Raw genomic sequence first — 21,936 nt, 5'->3', positions numbered from 1 at the left:
TCGCCTGGCGCTTCACAATGTTCAAGATTCATTTCGTGATGGCACACATATCAAAAGTAGTCACATTCATGAGCCAAACAGTATTTGCCATTAAGCAGTATTTGCTGCTCACTCAATATTGGAAAAAAGGAAGCTTTGCATTCCTCGGTGCAGTCTTCAGTTAGCGTCGCAAGATGGCAGCCGCTTGGTGTCACGGAAACTGTAGCCTCGCCTGCACCAACGAAGAAGAAAAGGCGGAAGTTACTCAATGGGGCTACAGTAGTCAAAGCGAGAGCTAACAATCGATGTTGTCCGAGGAGATGCGAGGTTTTTTTTTTTTTTTTTTTTTAGAATGATTTATTTTAGGTAGTCAGCGAGTTAGTCAAGTTAATGACGAATCATGACGTCATACGAGGAGCAACTTAGTTCAAGGAGAACGAGCGACCGACGAGAAAAAGTGGGCGCGAAGATGGTGGACGACCAAGGTCGGTTTGTCCACATGATCACCACTCCTTAGTCTACTTGGAACTGGAACACATTTTCGCTCATCAAACCAAGTGTTGCAACGCGATGAACATAGTCGCAAAAAATAAAGCAGCTGCACGCACAGCCGGGGGCTTGACAAACAAAAAGACATGCTGCCTGCCTATTAGGAGAGCTAATCGCTTAATTTTTTTAAAAAGGTGGATTAACGATTTATTTGGTTACGTCGGAATTAATGTAATGGAATTAATGAATATTACGTAGTATCTGTTTTAAACTTTACAATCAAAGGGTATTTTTTCAAGCTAGTAATAAATGATGCTTACCTTATGCAAATACGTGTATTACTCCAAGCCCAACGTCCTGTAAAACTAAACTCGCAACGCGGCGGTGCATTGTAAATAAAGACATACTATACTTTGTGTTACAAACCAGGGGCTTTCTTCCTAACCTCGGCAATTTAATGCAAACACAGAGTTTGATGGGCACCGGAGTTTGACACCTCCACTAAGGCAATACAATAAATTAAAAAAATAAAATGGCTAAGAAAATCTGTGCCAGGAATTCTCTTAAACGGAACATAGTTCATGTCCTTGTAGGGTTTTTTTGTGTGTTTGTTTCGGCCTGTGCTCTGGAAGTTGACAACTGCTGAAGATTCAGTCATGTGTGTTGCTTTTTCAGCCTTGCCAGGAGAGGAGGAGGAGGAGGAGGAGGAGGAAGGGGGGGATTCACTGCCCCCACACGTCAAAGAGGAAGAGGGGGAAGGGGGGGATTCACTGCCCCCACACGTCAAAGAAGAAGAAGAGGAGGAGGAGGAGGAGGAGGAGCCACAGTCCCCACACGTGAAAGAGGAAGAGGAAGAGGTTGACGTCAGCATGTCGCCCCTGACTGTGGTTGTTGTGAAGAGTGACGAAGACGACCCACTCGACTCGTCGTGTCTTCCTCATCGCGGTCCAAGTGGAGGAGCGGCGCCGGACGAGCTTTTGGCGCCGCTGTCGGATGGCGCCGAGGAGGAAGATGCGCGCGACGCGGGCCGGGAAGCTGACGGCGAGCCGCCGGAAAGCTCGGAAAAGACCACGTCAACTGACCACCTGAGTCCCAAAGCGTTCCAGTGCGCGCTTTGCGCTAAAGTCTTCTCTTACAAGTGGAACTTGAACGCGCACATGAGAACCCACACCGGAGACAAACCCTTCAGTTGTCCAGTTTGTGGGAAAAGTTTCCCTCGTAGGGGAAATATGCTGCGACACACCAGAACGCACGCGAGTGCGAAAGCGGCTCCCGCCGGTGGCCAATCGCCAGAGGCCTTGTTGATGGCCCGCAGCGCCACGCAAAAGCCTTTGGCTTGCTCCGTTTGCGGCCAGTGGTATTCTCACAAGCGCAGCCTGAAAATCCACCTGCGGACGCACGCCGGCGAAAAACGCTTCAGTTGCTCGCTCTGCGGCGAGTGCTACTCTCACAAGAGCAGCTTGAAAGTGCACATGTGGACGCACACAGGAGAGAAACGCTTCACTTGCTCCGTTTGTGGCCAGTCTTTTACCTACAAGCACAATTTGACCGCACACATGACAACGCACACGGGAGAGGCTTTCACTTGTTCCGTTTGCGCCAAAAGCTTTACTTGTAAGCAAAATATGAACATACACATGAGAACGCACACGGGGGAAAAACCTTTCGCTTGCTCCGTTTGCGCCAAAAACTTTTCCTACAAGTCGGCTTTGACGCAGCACATGAGAACGCACACGGGAGAAAAACCCTACAGTTGCTCCATTTGCCGCGACGAATTTGCTCAGAAGGTGACTTTGCTCGCGCACGTGGCGACGCACACCGGAGAAAAACCCTTCACCTGCTCCGTTTGTGGAAAAAGCCTCTCTTACAAACACGGTTTGAAATCCCACATGCAAACCCACACGGGAGAAAAGAGGCTCCTCTGCTCGGTGTGTGGCGACAGCTTTTCTTCCAAGCCCAGCTTGAATATACACATGAGGAGACACACGGGAGAAAAACCTTTCACCTGCTCAGTTTGTCAGAGGAGCTTCTCTCATAAGAACACTTTGACGGCGCACGTGCGGACGCACGACAAAGATTAAAGGTTTTCATTTGGGTTTTTTTACAGAGGGCTTCGAGGGCTTTAGGAGAAGATATGATTGAACAAATGGACATGATGAGGCATTTACCGGATGTGATGACAGAAGAAACTGAGCGGCATGAGGAGAAGTTGCTCTCTATGCTTGCGTAGCCACACCTGAGCAATTGTTAAAAGAGTAAATCGTCAAATTTCCAACATGTCTTGTTTCTTCCTTGCTGCTGCAATCATTTGTTCGGCAATAACAAAGGCATGCGGCGTAAATGGCTCATTGGCTAACGGGAGAGAGATGACTGTTTGAAAGAAGCGTCGCGCCGTGCAAGAAAGAAGTCATGTTTGGTTACTGCAAAGTATATCAACAAGCGGGCAAAATGCACCTCAACTGCTTCCTGGGTGCAGCAATCGGAAACATTTGACAACACTTGGATAGGAAGAATCGCGCCTTTTTCACTCACTCACAACTCAGAATGAGCAAAGAATCAAATAGAGGAAGAGACCCCATTCGCAGATAAGGATGCACAGCAAACAACCGCATAACACGTGAGAAAGGGAACGACCGTGTTTACATCTGAAAGTCAAGCCTTCTGGGACTTCGGAAGGAGAGTGACGTTCAACGCGAATGACAATGCAGCAGGGAGAGAGATTGGTGTTCAAGATACAGTCACTAGTTTGACTTTGGCTCAGCCAAAACAAATATTAAGCTAGGTTGCGCACGCTGGGCTGTTGACAAAGTGTTGCCTAGCTTCAAAAACACAACAAAACATGGACATGTAGCCATTCATCAAAAATGTGCATCGATGCAAAAAATAAATAAATCGATTCGCAACGCCACGTGAACCTCTCCTGTCTCTGCTGCAAACAAACGGCATACGCACGGTGCGTAAATGGCTCGACGCTAGAGCTGCCAAGATTAGATTACTGGCACAACGACAATGAAAACTGTCGACAATTAATTGTAATAGTCGACGCGTCAATTACTTCCGTCGTAGCTAAGAATTTGCCGCCTCTGGAAAATACCTCGTCTCCCGCCGGTTGCATGCCTGTCTGCAAGGCACGTGTGCAGTAGTGGTAATCCGGTGTTGTGAAATTCCTCCCTTCCGTCGAGACGTCCTAGCATGCGCACAACGCCCATAAGTCTTTTTGTGGGAATTTTCAAATGTTTTATCCTACCTGTCATACGCTCGGTTAAAAGCGCAGAGTACTGACTATTTTCCTTTTTATTGAGTCTTGTTTGAAGTTTTCATTGCCTGGAAAATACTTTTGGCGTGGTCGTAGCTTTTAAGCATCGTCGCTTTTCAGCATAGTGACCACATTCGTAACGCAGTGTTTGTTTACTACACTCCAATGTCAGGACGTCCTACCTGCTTTCACCTCTGTGTAAGGGTCATCTTAAATGGGAAGTCAACCCAAACACATTTTTTCCAGAATATGTTCTATGCAAGCCTACTAGTTGAAACAAGGCATTCTGATGAATGTTGCCTTTGCGGAAGAAGAATTAAGCAGCAAAATCCACTCGTTTCTAGCCATCTCAGGGGGCGGCCATTTTGTCACTTCCGTTGACCGAAAATGACATCGCAGTTGCTCGGGTAACGACCAATCACGGCTGACCTGTTTTCCGAAGCTGAGCCGTGATTGGTCATTACCTGAGCCCTGAGCAGTTGTGATGCCGTTTTCAGTCGATGGAAGTGGCAAAATGGCCGCCCCCCGAGATGGCTAAAAACGAGTGGATTTTGCTGCTTAATTCTTCTTCCGCAAAGGCAACATCCATCAGAATGCTGTGTTTCAACTAATGGGTATGCATAGAAAATATTCTTGAAGAAAATAGGTTTGGGTTGATTTGCCTTTTAAAGGATTTTTAAAAATTCTCCCTACCAGTCCGCATCTAAACAAAACAAGCTGAAAGCGCACGGTCATATATTTTGGTTGTCAAATTAGCCTTCGGTAGGCGGTTTCGACGGGGTGGGAAAATTTGGCAGAACAGCGGCAAAATCGCGACGGTGCTTGTGACCTTACCTCGTAGAGCTCTCTGAGCAAAATTTGCTCGTGGGCTCCAAAAAGCCTCCTGCCGGCCCGGGCCACCGCCGAGAAGTTTCCATCTGTCGGATGTCAGGCTCGCTTCGCTTCTCCTTCGAGCTCGCCATCAAGTTGGAAAGCAGGCCTGACGAACAGCACCGCAGTTGAGTTCTCCTTGACAAATGTCAAATAGTACACTCGTTGCAGTTTGGACAGCAATACTCACCGAGCACTTTATCTACTTGAATTCATTCCCAAATGTCATTTAGCAGCAAAATAAATACATTGCATGAAGTGCAAGCCATCACAAATAACATTAAAGCAATGTATGACTTAAAAGACATCATCCAGAGATGAACAAATTCAACCCTGTCATTTGAAAACGTTACGCAGGGAACAGTATATGAACTGGTTTCAAGGCACTATGCTCTCGTTGCACTTTTCAAGAACCAGCTGCTTTCTTTCTTTCTTTCCGTTTTATGGCAGTCTAACACCAATCATTGGGGCATTACCGCCACCTACTGGGTTGGAATTTGGACGAGAGATCTTGGCAGTTACAGACTAAACGAACTCAGATTCTCTTAATCAACCCTGTCCTACGCAGATACTCAATTATATGCCCGCACCCGTTCGTGTTTGCTAAGTTAAGAACACATTCCAAACTAAATCCCGCGTTCGTCCTCTCTAAAGCTAGCTACTTTGTATCACACAAATGCAAACTTGAACTGACATTTCCCTCACCCGACGACCCGAGTGACGTCACGGCGCACGCCGCGCACAACGCCTTCGTGGGGCTCCTTCCTACAAGTCCGCACAACGCGCAGGGGAATTCAACAAGTGCAAAGAAATTCGCGGTCATCAACTTGAGCAAACGTCTAGCTCAACTACCTCCGTGTCAATTCCGCACCGATTGGTGACGTTACAAAACGCACACCGGTGATTGGCCAACTGGCCCACCCTGACCGAAACATCCCGACTGAAATGATGAGCTCATCAGTAAGGTTTGCCGGAGGAAAAGCCTGAGAACGATCCTGATGATTGCAATCAGGAGTGTTGCAATTGGGCTACACCTCAAACAGGCTGCAGAGGGGCTCTTGAGGGCCCTGCTGTACTCCATATTATATGTTTACTTGGCCTGATATTTACATTTGTTTGACGATTTTAAACATAGGTGCAAAACTGACCCCCCCCCCCACACACACACAAAAAAAACAAAGAACAATTTGATTTGCGAGGAGGGCGAACACCTTTTTCATGGCACATTATGCTTGAATTTGAAAGCTTAAACCTGAAAATAAATGCGAGCGTTGAAGTTTATATAGCGAGCTGTATTACTCATGTTGAGTGTTTCTAGCACGCCCAAGTTTTTTTACCTAGAGAGCATAACCGTATATAGCATTGCTAGTTCTTTATTATTTTATATCAATTGTTTATTCAACGATACCTTCTCTTATCAAATCAAATTGGATTTATATAGCACTTTTCACACGTAAACATGCAACCCAAAGTGCTGTACAAAAAAAACATCAAAATACAATATCAAAAGATGACCCGCTCCCTCCTTTGCAGTATACACAAAGACAGATGTCCACAAGCACACATGCACTCACACACACACACACACATACCCCGATGAACTGGACCTTTTAAAAAAGACATTTGTCAGTTGTGGGGGTATTGAGGTCAAATTTGGGTGGCTGTGCATGCTCGGGTTGCAGATGGTCACTCAATCAAGTAGGGAAAAATGAGCCCCGTTTACAATTGTCGGTACTCCAAAAAATGTGAGAGACACAAACACAAAATTGGACTCAAATCATTTATTGAAGTGGCACATTGCAGTCACACAAGAATCAGTGAAGAAATTGAACACGAAATGCAAAAACATTCCAATGAATGCAGACAAAAGCTTTGCAATTGGTTTTGTGTGGTCGATTCACTGCATCACTGTTTTATTTTGTTTGTTTGTTTATTTTTGAGGGGTGGATTGAAGCGTTCTGCGAAAAGCAAGGGAAGCCCCTGGGAATAGAGGAAGACTTCTACTAATACCAAAGTAGTTTCTTTGCTTGTTCCAGTACTGATTTGACTCCTTTCCTTCGGTCAAAGGAGTAAAGACATACAATGACATACACTAACCTTTTGGATCATTTCCCACAGCATACATTTAAAAAAACAAAGTCATTTCCCTCTTTTATTACATTAAATAATCCTCAAACTGAGAACAACGTCTTTTTTTCTACCAAGAGCTTCCTAAACTTAGATGAGGGGCTGCAACTAATGCTTCTTTTCAAAATCAACTGGTCTGTCCATTCCTTTTTCCAATTGATGATTGAAGTGGACAAACATATATCTAAATTTCATTTACATCCGTTTACTGAAAAATTTCAAATGGACTGCAGAAAACGCACAACCAAAACAATTCCGATTTGATCTGTAACATCCGGCTGAAAAGCAGCAAAAACGTTGCTTGTTCTCCAACGCAAAAGCTGATTTTCGCAAGTGCTTGAGTTTGAAAAGACACAAAGATGCTTTCATGCAATTCAACAGAAATGAAAACATTTACTGCTGAGAGGCTGAAATTCTCCTGATTTGGACAATTGTATGATCTCCAAACAATGAAACGCTCATCAAAACACTTGTTGGTTGATTTGACCGTCAATTAGTTGCACCTCTACTTCAATGCTATCGACATGTGTTGCTGCAGCTTTGCTGTCCAAGTCAACTGACTATGAAGAAATGAGCTAAATGTAGCAAATGATAAAAAGTGAAAACAAATATGCCTATTTGTCTTTTTTCAAATCAGACTGAACATTTTTGAAGCTGACCACAAATCATTCGTTTTGGACAAAAACAACCCACAAAATGGTCTTGTTTTGTGCATTATTCATTTGAGCCAACTTTGGCGGTTAAATAAATAACCCCAAAAAGTGGCCTCGGTCCGTTTTCAACCCAGTTTGGATTGTTTCTGATCCAACAGTTTTTAAGAGTGCTGACTTGACAAAGTAAGGAGTAGAAAGTACGTTTATCTGACTAAGTAAAAGATAAGAAGTAGTCTGAAAAATAAATACTTGAGGGAAGTACGCGTATCCGAATAACCTATGTACCAAGTAGAGTAATGCAGTATTTGTAATTTGTTACTTCCCACCACTGGTAACAAGGCAGGCGAGAGCAAGTGAACCAACCCGCCATTCATTTTAAATAACAAAAAAAAAAAAAAACGTTTGTCATGAAAAGCCCATTGCCTAATCATACCCCTTCCCCCCATAAAAAAAATTAAAAAAAGTTTAAAAATCCAAAGAGCAAACAATTTAAGAAAAACAGAAAATGTCACTGGTAGGAAGAAAAAATTCCCCAGAAAAAGTTTTTGCACAAACGGGAATGTACAGCGTTTATTCCTTGTTGTGCGTCTGCATGTGTGCGTTCAGGTTTTGCTTGAAAGCAAATTTTTTACCACACCCTGAGCAGCTGAAGGGTTTTTCTCCCGTGTGCGTCCTCATGTGTACGTTGAGATTTCTCTTGCTCGTGAATCTTTTGGCGCAAACGGAACAAGTGAAGGGTTTCTCTTCCGTGTGCCCCCGCATGTGTGCGATCAAGCTGTGCTTGGAAGTCACACTTTTACCACAGACAGAGCAAATGAAAGGTTTCTCCCCGGTGTGCTTCCTCATGTGTCTGACCATGTATTGTTTTTGAGTGAAGCTTTCGCCACATTCTGAGCAACTGAAGGGCTTTTCTCCCGTGTGCGTCCACATGTGCACGTTCAAATGCTGCTTCGAGGCAAAACTTTTCCCACAAACCGAGCAAGCGCAGCGTTTTTCCCCCGTGTGTCGTCTCATGTGTTTGAGCATATATTGTTTTTGAGTGAAGCTTTCGCCGCAAACGGAGCAGGTGAAAGGTTTTTCTCCGGTGTGCGTTGCTGTGTGCGCACTCAGAGAGGCCTCCTGAGCAAATAGCTGGCCGCAAGCGGAGCAACTAAAGCGTTTTTCTGCGTGTGTTTGCATGTGCTCGTTCAAACTGTGCTTGTACGAAAGGCTTTTGCCGCACACCGGGCAAGTGAAGGGTTTTTCTCCCGTGTGCGTTCTCATGTGTGCGTTAAAAGTCGGCCTATAAGTAAAACTTTGGCCACAAACTGAGCAGCTGAAGGGTTTTTCTCCCGTGTGCCTCTTCATGTGCGCGTTTAAAGTCTGCTTATAGGTGAATCTTTCGCCGCAAATGGAGCAGGTGAAAGGTTTTTCTCCCGTGTGTTTCCGCATGTGCGCTTTCAAACTCTTTTTGTAAGAAAAACTTTCACGGCACACCGAGCAACTAACCAGACTTTCGCCCGTGTGCGTCCGCACGTGTATGTTCAAACTGCGCTTATACGAATAGCTTTCGCCGCAAACGGAGCAGGTGAAAGGCTTCTCTCCGGTGTGCGTGGCCGTGTGCGCAATCAACGAGATCTTCTTGGCAAAGGTTTCGCTGCACACGGAGCAACCGTAGGGTTTTTCTCCCGTGTGTGTCCTCATGTGAACCGCCATATTTTTTCTTTTGGCGAATCGTTTGCCACAAAGCGAGCATGCGAAACGTTTCTCTTCGGTGTGCGTCGCCATGTGCACGATCAACGAGCCCTTTTGGGCAAAGGTGTCGCCGCAAACCGAACAATGAAAAGTTGGCTTCTCGCCCGTGTGCGCTCTCATGTGTCTCACCATATTTGACTTGCAAGCAAAGGTTTTACTACAAACGGAGCAGCTGAAGGGCTTTTCTCCCGTGTGCGTTCTCATGTGCTCCTTCACGCTGTACTTACAAGAGAAGCTTTTACCGCAAAGTGAGCAGGTCAAATGTTCCTTTGCGGCGCTTGCCAAGCGTCCGCCGTCGTCTCCGCAGCTCCTTGAGGGTTTCTCCGCGTCGCCGCCGCGTGAAGGCGGAGCCAAGGGCGCTCCCCCGCGGCGGTCCCCGCCGGGACTGCGCCGATGAAGGCGCGACCACTCGGCTGCGTCGTCGTCGTCGTCGTCTTCTTCGCTTTTGACCACCACCACGTTGAGTGACAACTCGCTGACGTCGACTTCCTCCTCTTCCTCCTTGACGCGGGGCGGCTGCGGACCCTGGTCTTCCTCTTTCAGGCCACGGGGCTCCGGATGCTCTTCCCGACGACCGATCGACTGCTGGACGTCTGCAAGACGCAAGCAAAACAAAAAGTTGAGCAAGCGTGTCCAACTGACTTCAACGCGCATTCGGCGTGACGCCGGGAGCTCGCGATCTACGTGAGGTTTTGGGACTTCCGATGCTGCCAGCAGCTATCTGCCCTCTTCTCAAATGCTTCCTTTTTTTTTTTTTGCATGGTTCCACCCACTTTAATGTTCAAGATCATCGAACAAACGTCAATATTGGACCAATACAAATGCACTTTTTCAATGGTCACTTGAATCGTTTAAGAAAAAAAGAAAATTCAAAGCTACCGGACCCCTGTGAAGGAGTAGGCTTTTTTTTCTTCTCGGAAAAGCATATTGTCTTGTTTCAATAAATTGCCGCGCGTGTAGATAGGGTACGCGCAGTTATAGTTAGGGAATACAAAGTTTAAGCGCAAATTATAAGCAGCCACTAAAACTTTACACTTGCATCTTGACACTTGAAAAATACAATAACACAAAATTTGTGCACCAACCCAACCTAACAATTCTAGCCGTTGGTAGTCACGACCGTCAACTCTACAGCGATAAGTGGCAAGTATAATATTGACAGTGATGTATTGTATGAGACATTGCAGTGAAGACTTGCACAACATGCACAACCTTGGAATCTGCAGATTTGCCCACAGAATTAGCAGGCCGGATACTCTTGGCCTTCTTGCCTCCACTGTGCAGGAAATCTGAATGTTGCTAACATGAGGAGCACGCTTGTCGTTTTGGCTCGTCTCTTTTTGGAGGAAATAGTTGTTGAGGGAAAGGTCAGATAGTCACGAAAAAGAGCAAAAACATTGGCAGTTGGCAACACTTGCTCGCGACCTCGCTTCATCAAATAAAAGCACCACTTTCAAAATAAAAGCACTGCATATTTTACGTTTTATGATCTCTGTGAGGGCAGCTCAGAAACTGTTGGCGGGGCCGGATGTGGCCCCCGGGCCGTACTTTGCCTAGATGTGGACAAGAGCGCTTTGACCACAAACACAAATTCACTCGTGGTCCCCAGAATTTGCACCAAAATAAACAACAACAAAAAAATGGACGTTCAGCTTGCAGTTATTTAGCTGAATCAATCAACTGCCTCTCCTTTTCTCCTCTCTAACCGGGGCGGCCGAGGCAGACACCGAGTCTTGGGTTTGCTCGAGCTTTCTTCCCAAGAGGGAGTTTTTCCTTCCCTCCGTCGTCTACGGCTTGCTCGTGCAGGCTTCAGTTTTTACCTAACGTCAGTTTTTCACTTTTCCACTGGAGCAGCCGCACACCGAAACGGCCCTGAGAGGTTGTGCTGTTCACAGTAGAAGTGTTGCTCGGAACCTCTTCCAACTTGCTTCTAAAACGCAAGCCAACCAGCCAACCAACCAAGGCCGTGAAATTTCTGTCATCTGATCGGCGCAGCACGGAGCCTCTGCGCTTGATGTAACAGATCTTTTAATGATTTGGGCTAAGTGTGAAAGTGTAGTTTATGTGTTCGTTGTGTCACGTGTATAAATACGTGTAAAATTAGTGTATTTTTTTGTAGACGTGTAGGTACACTGAGGGTTAATTTGGTGTGCTTTACGTTGTATTATGTAATTAATTAAGCTATATCATAAAGATGCGGCGTACTCGTTGAGCGTTTTAACGTGTACATGGTACCGAATGATGTAATGTAGTGCCCCTTTTTTTTTAATCAACTTTATTCAGACTATTGACACTTGTGTTTCGACGTTGGAATAATAAAGCAATCGATGATGTGTTCAAGTGGCCAAACCTCGACTGTGCGGTACGGCACCGGAGGCCGAGAAAATGGCGTCCAGTTGTCGCGCTTGTCCTTCCTTCTCGTCTCTCGCTCGACAAAGTTGCTCTTCGTGCGACGCCATCTCTTCCAAACGGTCCGAGTATTTTTTGAGTCACTATTTCAACAATGTCATGTTTTCTTCGAACGAGCAGCACAAATACATGAGCTCAACGTCGGTGCTTTGACCGCCGACTCAAAAGCAATCCAACTTCCGCTTTTTCTTCTTCGACGGTAGTTTTACGGTGAACATAGCGTCTATGATATAACGCGGGTGCCCCTTGCGGCGCTATTCAAGACTGCTCGCAAAAGAAGAAAAAGAACGCTGAGGTCAGTCAGTTTACGTTTTTTATGGCAAATAAGAGCAGACAAAACATTTGACTTGTGACGGTTCATATTGTTTTCCCTCTGTTTTGAGTCACTGTGTGTCATTATGAATATCTTATCAAAATCTCACTCTACACGTTTTCACAGTATTAAAAGGCTACAGGATTTGATTAAAGTACCTGTATTATCAAAAAATTGGACTATAACACGTGTGGAAAATTAATGGGCAGGAATGTTGAGGATAAAGACACTTATTGTAAGTGAACACAAAATACATAATGCTCAAATCATGTTTAATATTAGCAAGAGGTATTTTCCAAGTGCTTCAAGTAGCGGGTGGTGGCAGTTAGGCCATGCCAAGCTCTGGGTAGAGCGGGTCGTCCATTAACCGGAGCGTCCACTGTTGGAATCAGGCTCTGTCCGAGTCATGTGCCGTCATGTCCTTGGGCAACACACTTCGGCCACCTTGCCGGACTGGTGTTCGGCTGGCTCGGAATGTTTGATGATGGTCGGAGGGGCCGTCCGTCGGCGCACACTGGCCGCCAGGCTTCCGTCAGCCTGCCCCTGAGCGTGAATGTGTGAGCGCGCGAATAATGGCTTCATCGTGAGCGCTTTGACTGTCCGGTTGTCCAGAAAAGCGCCATAGAAGTCGGATGTATGATTATTTTTTGTTATTAAAAGGCGTCATTTTCAGTTGAGTGCTTTTCAAGTTGTAACAACAAATGTGAATCTGCACGATCAGACGGGGAGGAGGGGGTTGGGGAATGATAGAACATCATGACAACAAGTCAGCCGGCGCTGAGAGATAGCATTTAGCTCCATTTCTTAGACTTTTATAACCAAGACACCTCGGCACTATTTCAAACATTGCCGCATCTCTAGCGTAAAGCCTCTCTGACGATGTCGCTCTGTCTTGAAGTGAAGGGCCGCTGATGGGAATTATGTGCTATTGTGTTTCTGCGCATGTGCATTCAAATAAAACTTCTGAGTGAATTTCTTACCGCAAGCCGTGCAACTGAAGGGTTTTTCTCCTGTGTGCGTCCTCATGTGAACGTTCACATTTTGCTTGGAAGCAAAACTTTTCCCGCAATCTAAGCAACGGAAGGGTTTTTCCCCCGTGTGCCCTCTCACGTGTCCATGCAAACGTTCCCTCCGAGCAAAACGTTGACCGCAAATTGAACAGCGCCAGGGTTTTTCCCCGGTGTGTTCCGTCATGTGGACATTCAAACTGTGCTTATACGAAAAGCTTTTATGGCAAACTGAGCAAGCGAACGCTTTTCCTCCCGTGTGCGTCTGCTCGTGTCGATTCATGTTGGCTTTTCGAGCAAAACGTTCGCCACAAACTGAGCAGCCAAAGGGTTTTTCTCCCGTGTGCGTCCGCATGTGTTCATTCAACGTACTCTCGTAAGGAATTTGTTTACCACAAACTGAGCAAGTCAAACCTTCTTTACGCGTGAGACGTCTCCTGCGCGCTTTGGACCTTTTCTTCTTGTTAAGACTCGTGGCCTTTTTCAAATATTTGCCATCAGCTTCCAAGTCTTCCGTGTTGTCGTTGTCTGTCAGCGGAGCTGTCCGTCGTCCGTCGTCCGCGTCTTCGATCTTCACCACGATGACCGTCAATGGCAAGTCGCTGACGTCAGCCTCCTCCTCCTCCTCCTCCTCCTCCTCTTTGACGTTGGGGGGCTGCCGACACTCCAAAGCGGGGCTCCCCCCGATCGGCTGCTGGACGTCTGCAGGATACCAGAAACACAAACGCTTTTCCCCAGATATTTTTTTTTTTTAGTTTTTCCTTGCCCTCCTGGGGGTTAGGATCAGGGGATGTCGTGTATATGAGCTGGTGCATATGTGAAGCCCCTTGAGACTTTCCTGTGATTAAGGGCTATATAAATAAATTGGATTTGACTTGACATAGTGAAGCTCCACAAGTGTCATGCGCACTAAGGTTAAAAGAAAGCATTTTCGACACCAATACAACTAGCACACACGTTCTATAATTTAATTCACTGAATTTAATGAGCAAAAGTAAAAATGGAATAAAGCCTAACTCTAATGAAAAATGTAAAACTATTAAAACCCTGATGTGGAATGACACAAACTGAGCTGTATATATATAGGTCGCATTTGCCTGCGGTGTGAACCTATCCTAAGACTCACTCTGGTAGTACTCGAAAGAATCACTGCCCAAGCACAGTGCCGTTGTCCTGAGCTTTTACGTATAACTGTCCTATATTTAGGCATAGTGTTAATGTTCAAACTGTGTATATTGCAATATTATTTCCATGCACATTTAGACCTACTGCGCTACTGTACATTCATGTTAATCTTGACAATTGTACTTGGAGCCACATTAGTAGTGGTGATCTAAGATTGATACCGTGCTTGTAACCTTTGAGCACCACACAAAGAGCACAGTTCAGATAAGCCGCGTCTATTCATGATTGTATCAAAAGTTAAAGTGTAGAATTGTAGTTTGTCTTCTCTGCAGGATACGGACAGACCTTGGCCGAAGAAAATGGCGTCCTGTTGTTGTGGGTGTCGCTGGGTCTCCTCTCTGGCACGCCAAAGTTGCGACGCCATGGTTCTTCCAAACAGTTACACAAACGATTTCACCCTTTTGACCTTTTCTGGTAGCAACCACAAACACAACTTTAACCTTTGTCTGTCGTTCACGATTCCTCAAGAGTCGCCCATTCTGCTTCGGTGGTGGCTTACGGGATTCAATGTATCCGGGGTACTAACCTGCTGCCCTCTGGCGGCACTATATGGTACTGCAAGGATATTTCACGTGTTTAAAAATGGGAGGCCACCAAACAGTAAGCGGTGTTGTATGACAGGAGGCGCATGGCTAACTACACCTTTAAGCTTGTAAGCAGTGATTAAAAGTGACAAAACGACAGGTGCACTCTGTGCCTCGTTTAACTGCTCAAATTGAATTTACAGGCTTCAATATTGATGTACAAAAAAAAAAAACCACGCACACACACAATTGTAAAGCAGTGTAATCCTTCGTCCAGCCAAGGACCACAAATTTGGATTTTTCAAATCTTTTTTTGTATGTATAATTTTGCCGTACATAAGAGGGGATGTGTAGAAACGTCCTCATTCTTGTGTTGAAGACTCACATTCGGGGGGTCAAGTCAAGTCAAATTTATTGATATAGCCCTTAATCACAGGAAAGTCTCGAAGGGCTTCACATACGCACCAGATCATATACACGAAATCCCCTGATCTTAACCCCCGCTCATATCTATCCAACACAATGCAGTGACCCAGTCTGACGTTACTCTCAGTACCTGCCGCTGCGAGGGTCAACCGCGGCAACATGAAAAAATAAAAAAAGAAGTTTGACCACAACAGGGCCCATATGGGTTGACAAAACCCACCAACGCGTCATCATCTAGGCTAGTGCTCAAAACTAATCATAATCTACATCATCTATGAACACATACAACTGTAACGGCCGTTGCACTGCATGATTTAGCGAGGGAAAGAATTTATTGTCCGTTGTGTGTCAGCGTGTGTGCAGTCAAACTTTTCTTATAAGTAAAGCCATCGCCACAAAGTAAGCATTTGAATGGTTTCTCCCTGGCGTGCGTTAGCATGTGTGATTTCAAAGTGTGCTTGTAAGAAAAACTTTTGGCGCAAACCGAACAACTAAAAGGTTTCTCTCCGGTGTGTTTGCACATGTGCGCAGTCAGAATGTGCTTATAGGAAAAGCTTTTGCAACACACGGAACAGCTGAAAGGTTTTTCGCCAGTGTGTTTCCGCATGTGTGCTTTCAAACGGTTTCCATAAGAAAAGCTTTTTCCGCAAACGGAACAAGCGAACGGTTTTTGTCCCGTGTGCGTTTGCATGTGTGATTTCAAACTGTACTTATAAGAAAAGCTTTTGTCGCAAACTGAGCACGTGAAGGGTTTTTCGCCGGTGTGCGTGGCTGTGTGTGCAATCAAGGCGACCTTTTGAGCAAACGCCTCGCCACAAGCTGAACAACGAAAAGGATTTTGTCCATTGTGCGTCCACATGTGTATGTTCACATTTTGCCTCGAAGTAAAACTTTTACCACAAAGTGAACAACTGAAAGGTTTTTCTCCCGTGTGTGCCTTTGCATGTCTCTTCAAATCCGACTTGGCAGAAAAGCGTTTCTCGCAAGCGGCACAGGCGAAAGCTTTTCCTGCCGCGTGTGTTCTCATGTGTGCAGCCAAATTAGACTTGTGAAGGAACGGCTCGCCACAAACTGCGCAGCGAAAGGCTTTTTCTCCCGGGTGTTTCTGCATGTGTGCGGTCAAACTGTACTTATAAGAAAAGCTTTTAGCGCAAAGTGAGCATGCGAAAGGTTTTTCCCTGGTGTGTTTCTGCATGTGTATCTTCAAAGTGCTCTCATAAGGAAATGTCTGAGCACAAACGGAGCAGTGAAACGGTTCTCGGCGTGTCTGACGCGCCCTGCGCCTCGGAGAAGTCGTCTCAGAGCTTTTCAACTGCCGGCCATCCGCTTGGCGGTCGGCGGCGCTCCTCGAAGGTTCGTCCAGGTCGTCGCTGTCTGACAGTGGCGCCAAGCGTCGGTCCGGCGCCGCTCTTCCACTTGGACTGCCACGTTGACATTGTGACGACTCGGGTGGGTCTTGGTCTGCGCCTTCTTCTTCTTCAGTCTTCACACAGATCACAGTCAGTGGCAAATTGCTGATGTCAATGTTGTCCTCTTCCCCTTTAACGTAGAGGAACTGCGGGTCCTCCTCTTCCTGTTGAACAGCGGGGGGCCGCGGGTGTGCAGAGCTCCCCCCAGTCAGCAGCTGAACGTCTGTTGGACACACAGAGTTTAGCCCACACGAGTCAAAAAATAGACTTTTGTTCTTTTGTGGTCCCTAAAACTCAAAGCTCTTGGGCTCCAAAAGGCTCCCTGTCATCATTAAAGTGTTAGAACGATGAATTCAATATTTATATATACGTTTTAGATTTCAGCACATCACATCCTTTCAAGAACGTCCGATAGGAATACATTGTGAAAAGTGGAATACTGGAGATGATGAAGCCTTGATAAGTCAATAATTCATAACATCAATGATTTTGATGCATTTTTATTTGGAAATTAATCACTTAAAAAAAAGAACCCTCACCAAAGCTCCAAGAGACTGCAAATGGTCGTCGTTATAAAAATGCTGAAATATTTTTTATTGTCCTGCCATACAATGGTAAGGAATCACTTCACCGGAGGGTAACCACTTCAAAGTATTCCACTTAAAACATCAACATACTGTATGTGGACGTAGTAGGTTGAGATTGTAATCATTCATTCATTGGTGACGTTTCCATCCATTGACCACGTCGAGGAGAGATGACGTCATTTCTGCCTCCTCACGTGAACTTCTCGACGACATCTCAGGCTGGACAAGTTAACGCGTGGAAAGCCAACGAGCGAAATGGGATGACGTCACTTCCCGCTTTGCGCTTAATCACGAGCCTCTTTCTGCCCGTCCAGGCGCGGTGCCAACAGCGAAAAGCAACATTTAGGAATACGGAGCTAACTTACCCACTGGTCGACAAAATGAACACAAAAGCGACAACTGCAAATTTGTCCTAGTTTACAATATTACAATATACTCTCCAATTGCTTCCGATTGTGTCCAACGCACTGCGAGAGAACGTCTCGAGACGTGTCCCGTCACAGTCTACTTTGATGCTTAGTGCAAAATGTGAAACGTTCAACGAATGACTGTTCAACACCGACCTTGGCAGCTGAACACGTTACGAGTTTCGGGGACAGATTGCACTTCTTGTCGCTCCTTCTGCTCGCATGCTCGCCAAAGTTGCTCCTCGAACGACGCCATCGTTCTTTCAAACAGTCGCAATCTTTTCACTCGTTTCCTTAGCAACGACTCCAACAGTTGGTTGTCTTTCTTTATTGGTGGCCACGAGCACACGTCTCAACCTCGCTCTCACTGGCAGGCCGCCTGCAACCCGCACTTGGTCTCTCGTCGTCAACTTCCGCCTTGTTCTTCTTCTGTGGTGGCTTTTCGCAAGATGGCAGACGTGCTATGTATGGCAAGGCAGCCATCTTGGGTCGGTATGGAAGACGGCTCAAGATTTTATTCTCCTCTATGGCTCAACTTGGCACAACTGTTACAAAACTGACTGTTAGCATTTTTGTATGTTTTATGTCGTTAAATAAAATGTTTTAAAAAATTGTTATTTTTTATCTCTGAGTTTCCTCTCTGTTGTAAATGTATATACAATAGGGCAAAGTATTGTAAAAATCGAATAATCTGCCTGTAATGAATATCTTTAATATTTTGTCTTGTTTTCATTTGTTGTTATATTGACAAATGATGTGATTGTTTTTATTTAAAAAGACAATTATAAATATTAGACAGAGAATATGAAACACCAAGAAACAGTTTAATGTAATCACTGACAAATGTTCAACACCAAGTAATGTCTTACTTCTGCTGTCTGAATTCTTTACATACAATTTTTTTTCTTCAAATCGGCATCTAATTTGATACATCATCATAAACACGTCTCTGATCTTAGGAGTCTTTTCCACCTATCCGAAATAGCTGTTATTAAGCCACTCTTAAGAAAGAACAGTCCAGAAAATACCTTAATGAACCATACGGGCCAAAACCAAATCTTCCTTTCTAAAGTAAAATGCTTGAACAGCTAAACTGTGGTTGTCATTGCTTTACAGTGAACAGCTGCTTTGACGTCTTCCAGTCAGGTTTTTGAATCCATCAGAACACTGTCTGTGACTGCTCTGGTCAAAGTGTTTTATGAAAAACAAAACACACACAAAAGACAAAAGAGAACAAAATACCTACAATATAAATATAGAATATAAATATTCAAAAAGAAAACACGTGTATTGCTAGTCCAGAAAGGAGTAGGAAAGAAGTCAAACTCGTAAAGACAGGGATTATTTTCTGTCAATAACTACTAGAAATCAGAGCAGACCAAAATTACATGTGGAGTACCCCAAGGTTCCATGTTGTTGCCACTTCTGTTTAACATCTACAATCTTCCACTTTCTCAGATAATAGAAAAACACAAAATAAATGATCGAAACTATGCGGATAACACACAACTCTACATCCGTTGTGCTCTGCTTTGAAAAGTCGATCAGAGAGCTGCAGCTGATTCACAACGCTGCTGCTGGAGTAAGACCTCAAGAGTAAATCACATCATTGCTGCTCTGAGGTCTTTGCACCGACTCCCTGACTCGAAGAGTACGGACTCAAAACTCCTGCTAACTTATGAAGCTCTGAACGGTTTTGGCCCAAAATACATTCAGAGGCCTTCAAGTCCAGTCACAACGCCCACGTCGTCCGGTGCAGGTCTGCTCTTTGTCACCAGTCAGTAAAAATAATAATAATAATCAATGAATTAAAAAAACAAAACAGAGACTCGGCATTCAGTTTCTACGTTTCACATGCAGCATCTGCAACAAATTGCCAGAAAACAGCAAGTCTGCCGAGAGTCTGAGCTCGTTTGGATCTGATCACAATCCGTATCGTCTTTGCTGCAGTCTGATAGCGTGGCCGCTTGAGAGCGCCTCGTTGTCGCGGTGTGGAAAAGCCCGGCGGCCACCCGCTGGGTTATATTGCAGCCACCGACCGGAGGCCTCAAAGGAATATATATTTGTTCAGCTGAAACTTTGCAGGTAGGCGACAAAAGGCGGATTTGATTGGCAGTTGAGCAGGGTGAAATTTGGCAGGCTTGTTAACAACTCTGTGTGGTGTGTTCCATTTTCAACACATTTATTTTCAGCTCACTGGGACTTTGACATTTGTTGTGTGGTTGCATCGTATTTTTGTCCTATTGTCTTGAACACAAGTGAGCAATGGGTACACTCAACAACTCAAACTCTGCTCCCAAGAAAAGAAAGTGAACAACTACATTTTGATCTCTCCAGTGTGCTTGCGCATGTGTGCAGTCAAACCGTGCTTATAAGAAAAGCTTTTGCCACAATCTAAGCACGTAAAAGGCTTTTGTCCGGTGTGCGTTGCTGTGTGCGCAATCAAAGTGATCTTCTGAGCAAATTTCTCACCGCAAATTGCACAAGCAAAAGGTTTCTCTCCTGTGTGTTTCCACATGTGTACGTTCAAATTTGGGCGTGTTATAAAACTTTTACCACAAACTGAGCAACTAAAGGGTTTTTCCCCTGTGTGTGTCCTCGTGTGTCTTTTCAAATCGGATTTATATGAGAAGCTTTTTTCACAAATGGAGCACCTGAAAGGTTTTTCTCTTGTGTGTGTTTTCGTGTGCGTTTCCAAAACGGACTCGTGAAGGAATATTTGACCACAAATGGAGCATTTCAAGTTATTTTCTTCCTTGTGTGTTCTCATGTGTGCCGTCCAATCTTCCTTTTGGTTAAAAAACTTACCGCACACTGGACAACTGAAAGCTGTTTCTCCCCTGTGCTTTTTCATGTGTACGTTCAAATTGTACCTGTAAGAGTAGCTTTCACCACAGAGTGGACACGAAAAGGGTTTTTCTCCCGTGTGCTTCTGCATGTGTATTTTCAAAGTGCTCTCATAAGGAAATCCTCGACCACAAAGGGAGCAGCGCAAACGTTCGTGGTGAGCGTGAGGTCTCGCGCCTGTTTGAGAAGTTTTCTGGCGAGGAGTTGTCTCTGTTTCACCCTGGGCGTCTGCGTCGATGGTATCCTGCATGTGGAGGCGGTGTGCCAGTGGAGCCAAGGGCCCGTCTGCCGGTGGTCCGCCGCAGCGGCCCTCGCTTGCAGCGAGACGACGGAGGCGCGAGCCCTCGGGTGCGTCGGCGTCATCGTTTTGGCCCTCCGCAGAAACAACGCCGAGAGGAAACTCGCTGCCGTGAGCATCTTCCTCTTCTCCTTTCACGTGCGGGGGCTGCGCAGCCTCCTCTCCCTCTTTCGAGCGTGGAGGCTCAGGATCCGGCTCTTCCTTTTTAACATGGCGGGGCTGTGGATGCTCCAAAGCGGAGCTCCCCCACCACGGATGCGGGACAAAGTCTTCTCGTCGACCAATCGGCCGCCTCACATCTGCGAGACACAAGCAACGAAAAACAGGGCGTCGCTCAAATGTGGTTAGGGATCAGACAATGCTCTTCGAAAATTTGGTTTCAACTTAGTTTGGAGAATCATTATGTAGAAAATGGAGTGAAAATAATACTTGATTCTTCATGTACTCACTTGGGTTCAGTTCCAAATACCTGGTGTCTTCATACAGTATAGCAGGGGTCACCAACTTGCTATCAGTTAGAAATAAGACATTTGCTCAAATGACCGTTGATAGGTGTTCTTATTTTCAATGAATGACGCTCATCTTTATAAGGACACTGAACGTGTTCATGATTTAACAAGGTAGTTAACAGATAAATGACAGTATGTAACACTTTGTTTACATTTTCAAATGATCATTTCGACACTCTTACTAAGAAACCTGTGTCGGATGACTGCTGAGTTATTTTTTAGAACAAGTCAGGTTCCTGTGGGCTGCCAGGTGCCCACTGGCATCACCTTGGGGACCTGTCAGGTTCACACCAAGTGAGACATCTTACAGACCCCTGCACTATTCAAACAACTCACTGAAGAAAAATGCGCAAAAATCTGAGCTTGTTCTTAAGGCTTTACAAAAGAACACTCCATTACACATGTATCTGCAATGCTTTGCATTCAAATGAAGAGGAAAAAACACCCCAGTTATTCGTTACTTATGTGAATTCCTGTGCACCAGTTGACGTCAATGAGGCTTTTTTTTCTTGGCCGGACGACAAAGAGTTTGTTTGAAATGGCGAACTCGACTTTGAGTGAGCCAACCTTGACTGCGAGTGTTGCAAAGATCTTGCAGTTGTCGTCGTTGCCCTTCGTTCTCCTCTCTGGCGCGACAAAGTTGCTCTTCGTACGACGCGATGGTGCTTTCAAACAGGCCGAAGATTTCGTCGGCGGCCGCAACGAGTCGCTCCCTCACCAACTCCTTCAACATTTTGCAAGCGTGACGGTTTTCTCTCTCTTTCACTTGGTCGCCTAAGTTGGAGCTTAGCTGCGGTGTTCTACTTGCGTTGCTACTTCCGCGTTTTTCTTCTTCGATTGTTTCTAGGCTAGTTTATGGTCCGCGGGAGTTCGCTGCTGCCATCTCGCGGCCGAGAGCCACAAGCAA

The 21,936-nt window shown here is 45.4% G+C and overlaps 5 protein-coding genes and 1 long non-coding RNA gene across 8 annotated transcripts; 1 reads left to right on the top strand and 5 right to left on the bottom strand.

Annotated features, from left to right (window-relative positions):
- Positions 1 to 5: 5 nt before the first annotated feature.
- Positions 6 to 5,607, bottom strand: LOC147146778 (uncharacterized). 3 transcript variants are annotated; one of them, XR_015086972.1, is made up of 4 exons: positions 5,300 to 5,607; positions 4,785 to 4,799; positions 4,559 to 4,732; positions 6 to 211 (listed from the first exon to the last, which is right to left on the bottom strand). It is a non-coding gene; the product is annotated as an uncharacterized LOC147146778 (long non-coding RNA). The 3 variants fall into 3 exon arrangements; XR_015086971.1 differs by lacking the exon at positions 4,785 to 4,799 and having other exon boundaries at positions 5,289 to 5,555; XR_015086970.1 differs by lacking the exon at positions 4,785 to 4,799 and having other exon boundaries at positions 5,300 to 5,548.
- Positions 242 to 2,809, top strand: LOC147146779 (uncharacterized). The gene is made up of 2 exons (XM_086031938.1): positions 242 to 464; positions 1,144 to 2,809. The coding sequence occupies exons 1-2, from the start codon at positions 380 to 382 to the stop codon at positions 2,547 to 2,549; spliced, it is 1,491 nt and encodes a 496-aa protein (XP_085888064.1). The 5' UTR covers positions 242 to 379; the 3' UTR covers positions 2,550 to 2,809.
- A 753-nt stretch (positions 5,608 to 6,360) lies between the features above and the next one.
- LOC147146777 (uncharacterized) lies at positions 6,361 to 11,695 on the bottom strand. The gene is made up of 2 exons (XM_086031929.1): positions 11,459 to 11,695; positions 6,361 to 9,701 (listed from the first exon to the last, which is right to left on the bottom strand). The coding sequence occupies exons 1-2, from the start codon at positions 11,565 to 11,567 to the stop codon at positions 7,945 to 7,947; spliced, it is 1,866 nt and encodes a 621-aa protein (XP_085888055.1). The 5' UTR covers positions 11,568 to 11,695; the 3' UTR covers positions 6,361 to 7,944.
- A 390-nt stretch (positions 11,696 to 12,085) lies between these two features.
- Positions 12,086 to 14,526, bottom strand: LOC147146776 (uncharacterized). The gene is made up of 2 exons (XM_086031973.1): positions 14,308 to 14,526; positions 12,086 to 13,539 (listed from the first exon to the last, which is right to left on the bottom strand). The coding sequence occupies exons 1-2, from the start codon at positions 14,384 to 14,386 to the stop codon at positions 12,749 to 12,751; spliced, it is 870 nt and encodes a 289-aa protein (XP_085888099.1). The 5' UTR covers positions 14,387 to 14,526; the 3' UTR covers positions 12,086 to 12,748.
- Positions 14,527 to 14,941: 415 nt separating this feature from the next.
- On the bottom strand, positions 14,942 to 17,796 carry LOC147146775 (uncharacterized). Its single transcript, XM_086031945.1, has 2 exons — positions 17,532 to 17,796; positions 14,942 to 16,604 (listed from the first exon to the last, which is right to left on the bottom strand). Exons 1-2 carry the CDS (start codon positions 17,629 to 17,631, stop codon positions 15,304 to 15,306), a joined length of 1,401 nt encoding a protein of 466 aa, XP_085888071.1. The 5' UTR covers positions 17,632 to 17,796; the 3' UTR covers positions 14,942 to 15,303.
- Positions 17,797 to 19,540: 1,744 nt separating this feature from the next.
- On the bottom strand, positions 19,541 to 21,903 carry LOC147146774 (uncharacterized). The gene is made up of 2 exons (XM_086031953.1): positions 21,597 to 21,903; positions 19,541 to 20,819 (listed from the first exon to the last, which is right to left on the bottom strand). The coding sequence occupies exons 1-2, from the start codon at positions 21,760 to 21,762 to the stop codon at positions 19,693 to 19,695; spliced, it is 1,293 nt and encodes a 430-aa protein (XP_085888079.1). The 5' UTR covers positions 21,763 to 21,903; the 3' UTR covers positions 19,541 to 19,692.
- Between the last annotated feature and the right edge of the window lie 33 nt (positions 21,904 to 21,936).

Source organism: Filicampus tigris, chromosome 5 (genome assembly GCF_054856515.1).
Source record: "Filicampus tigris isolate MCC_2025a chromosome 5, RoL_Ftig_1.0, whole genome shotgun sequence".
Lineage (NCBI taxonomy): Eukaryota > Metazoa > Chordata > Actinopteri > Syngnathiformes > Syngnathidae > Filicampus > Filicampus tigris.
The sequence above is the reverse complement of the archived record's forward strand: the minus strand, read 5'-3'. Positions and strand labels throughout refer to the sequence as shown.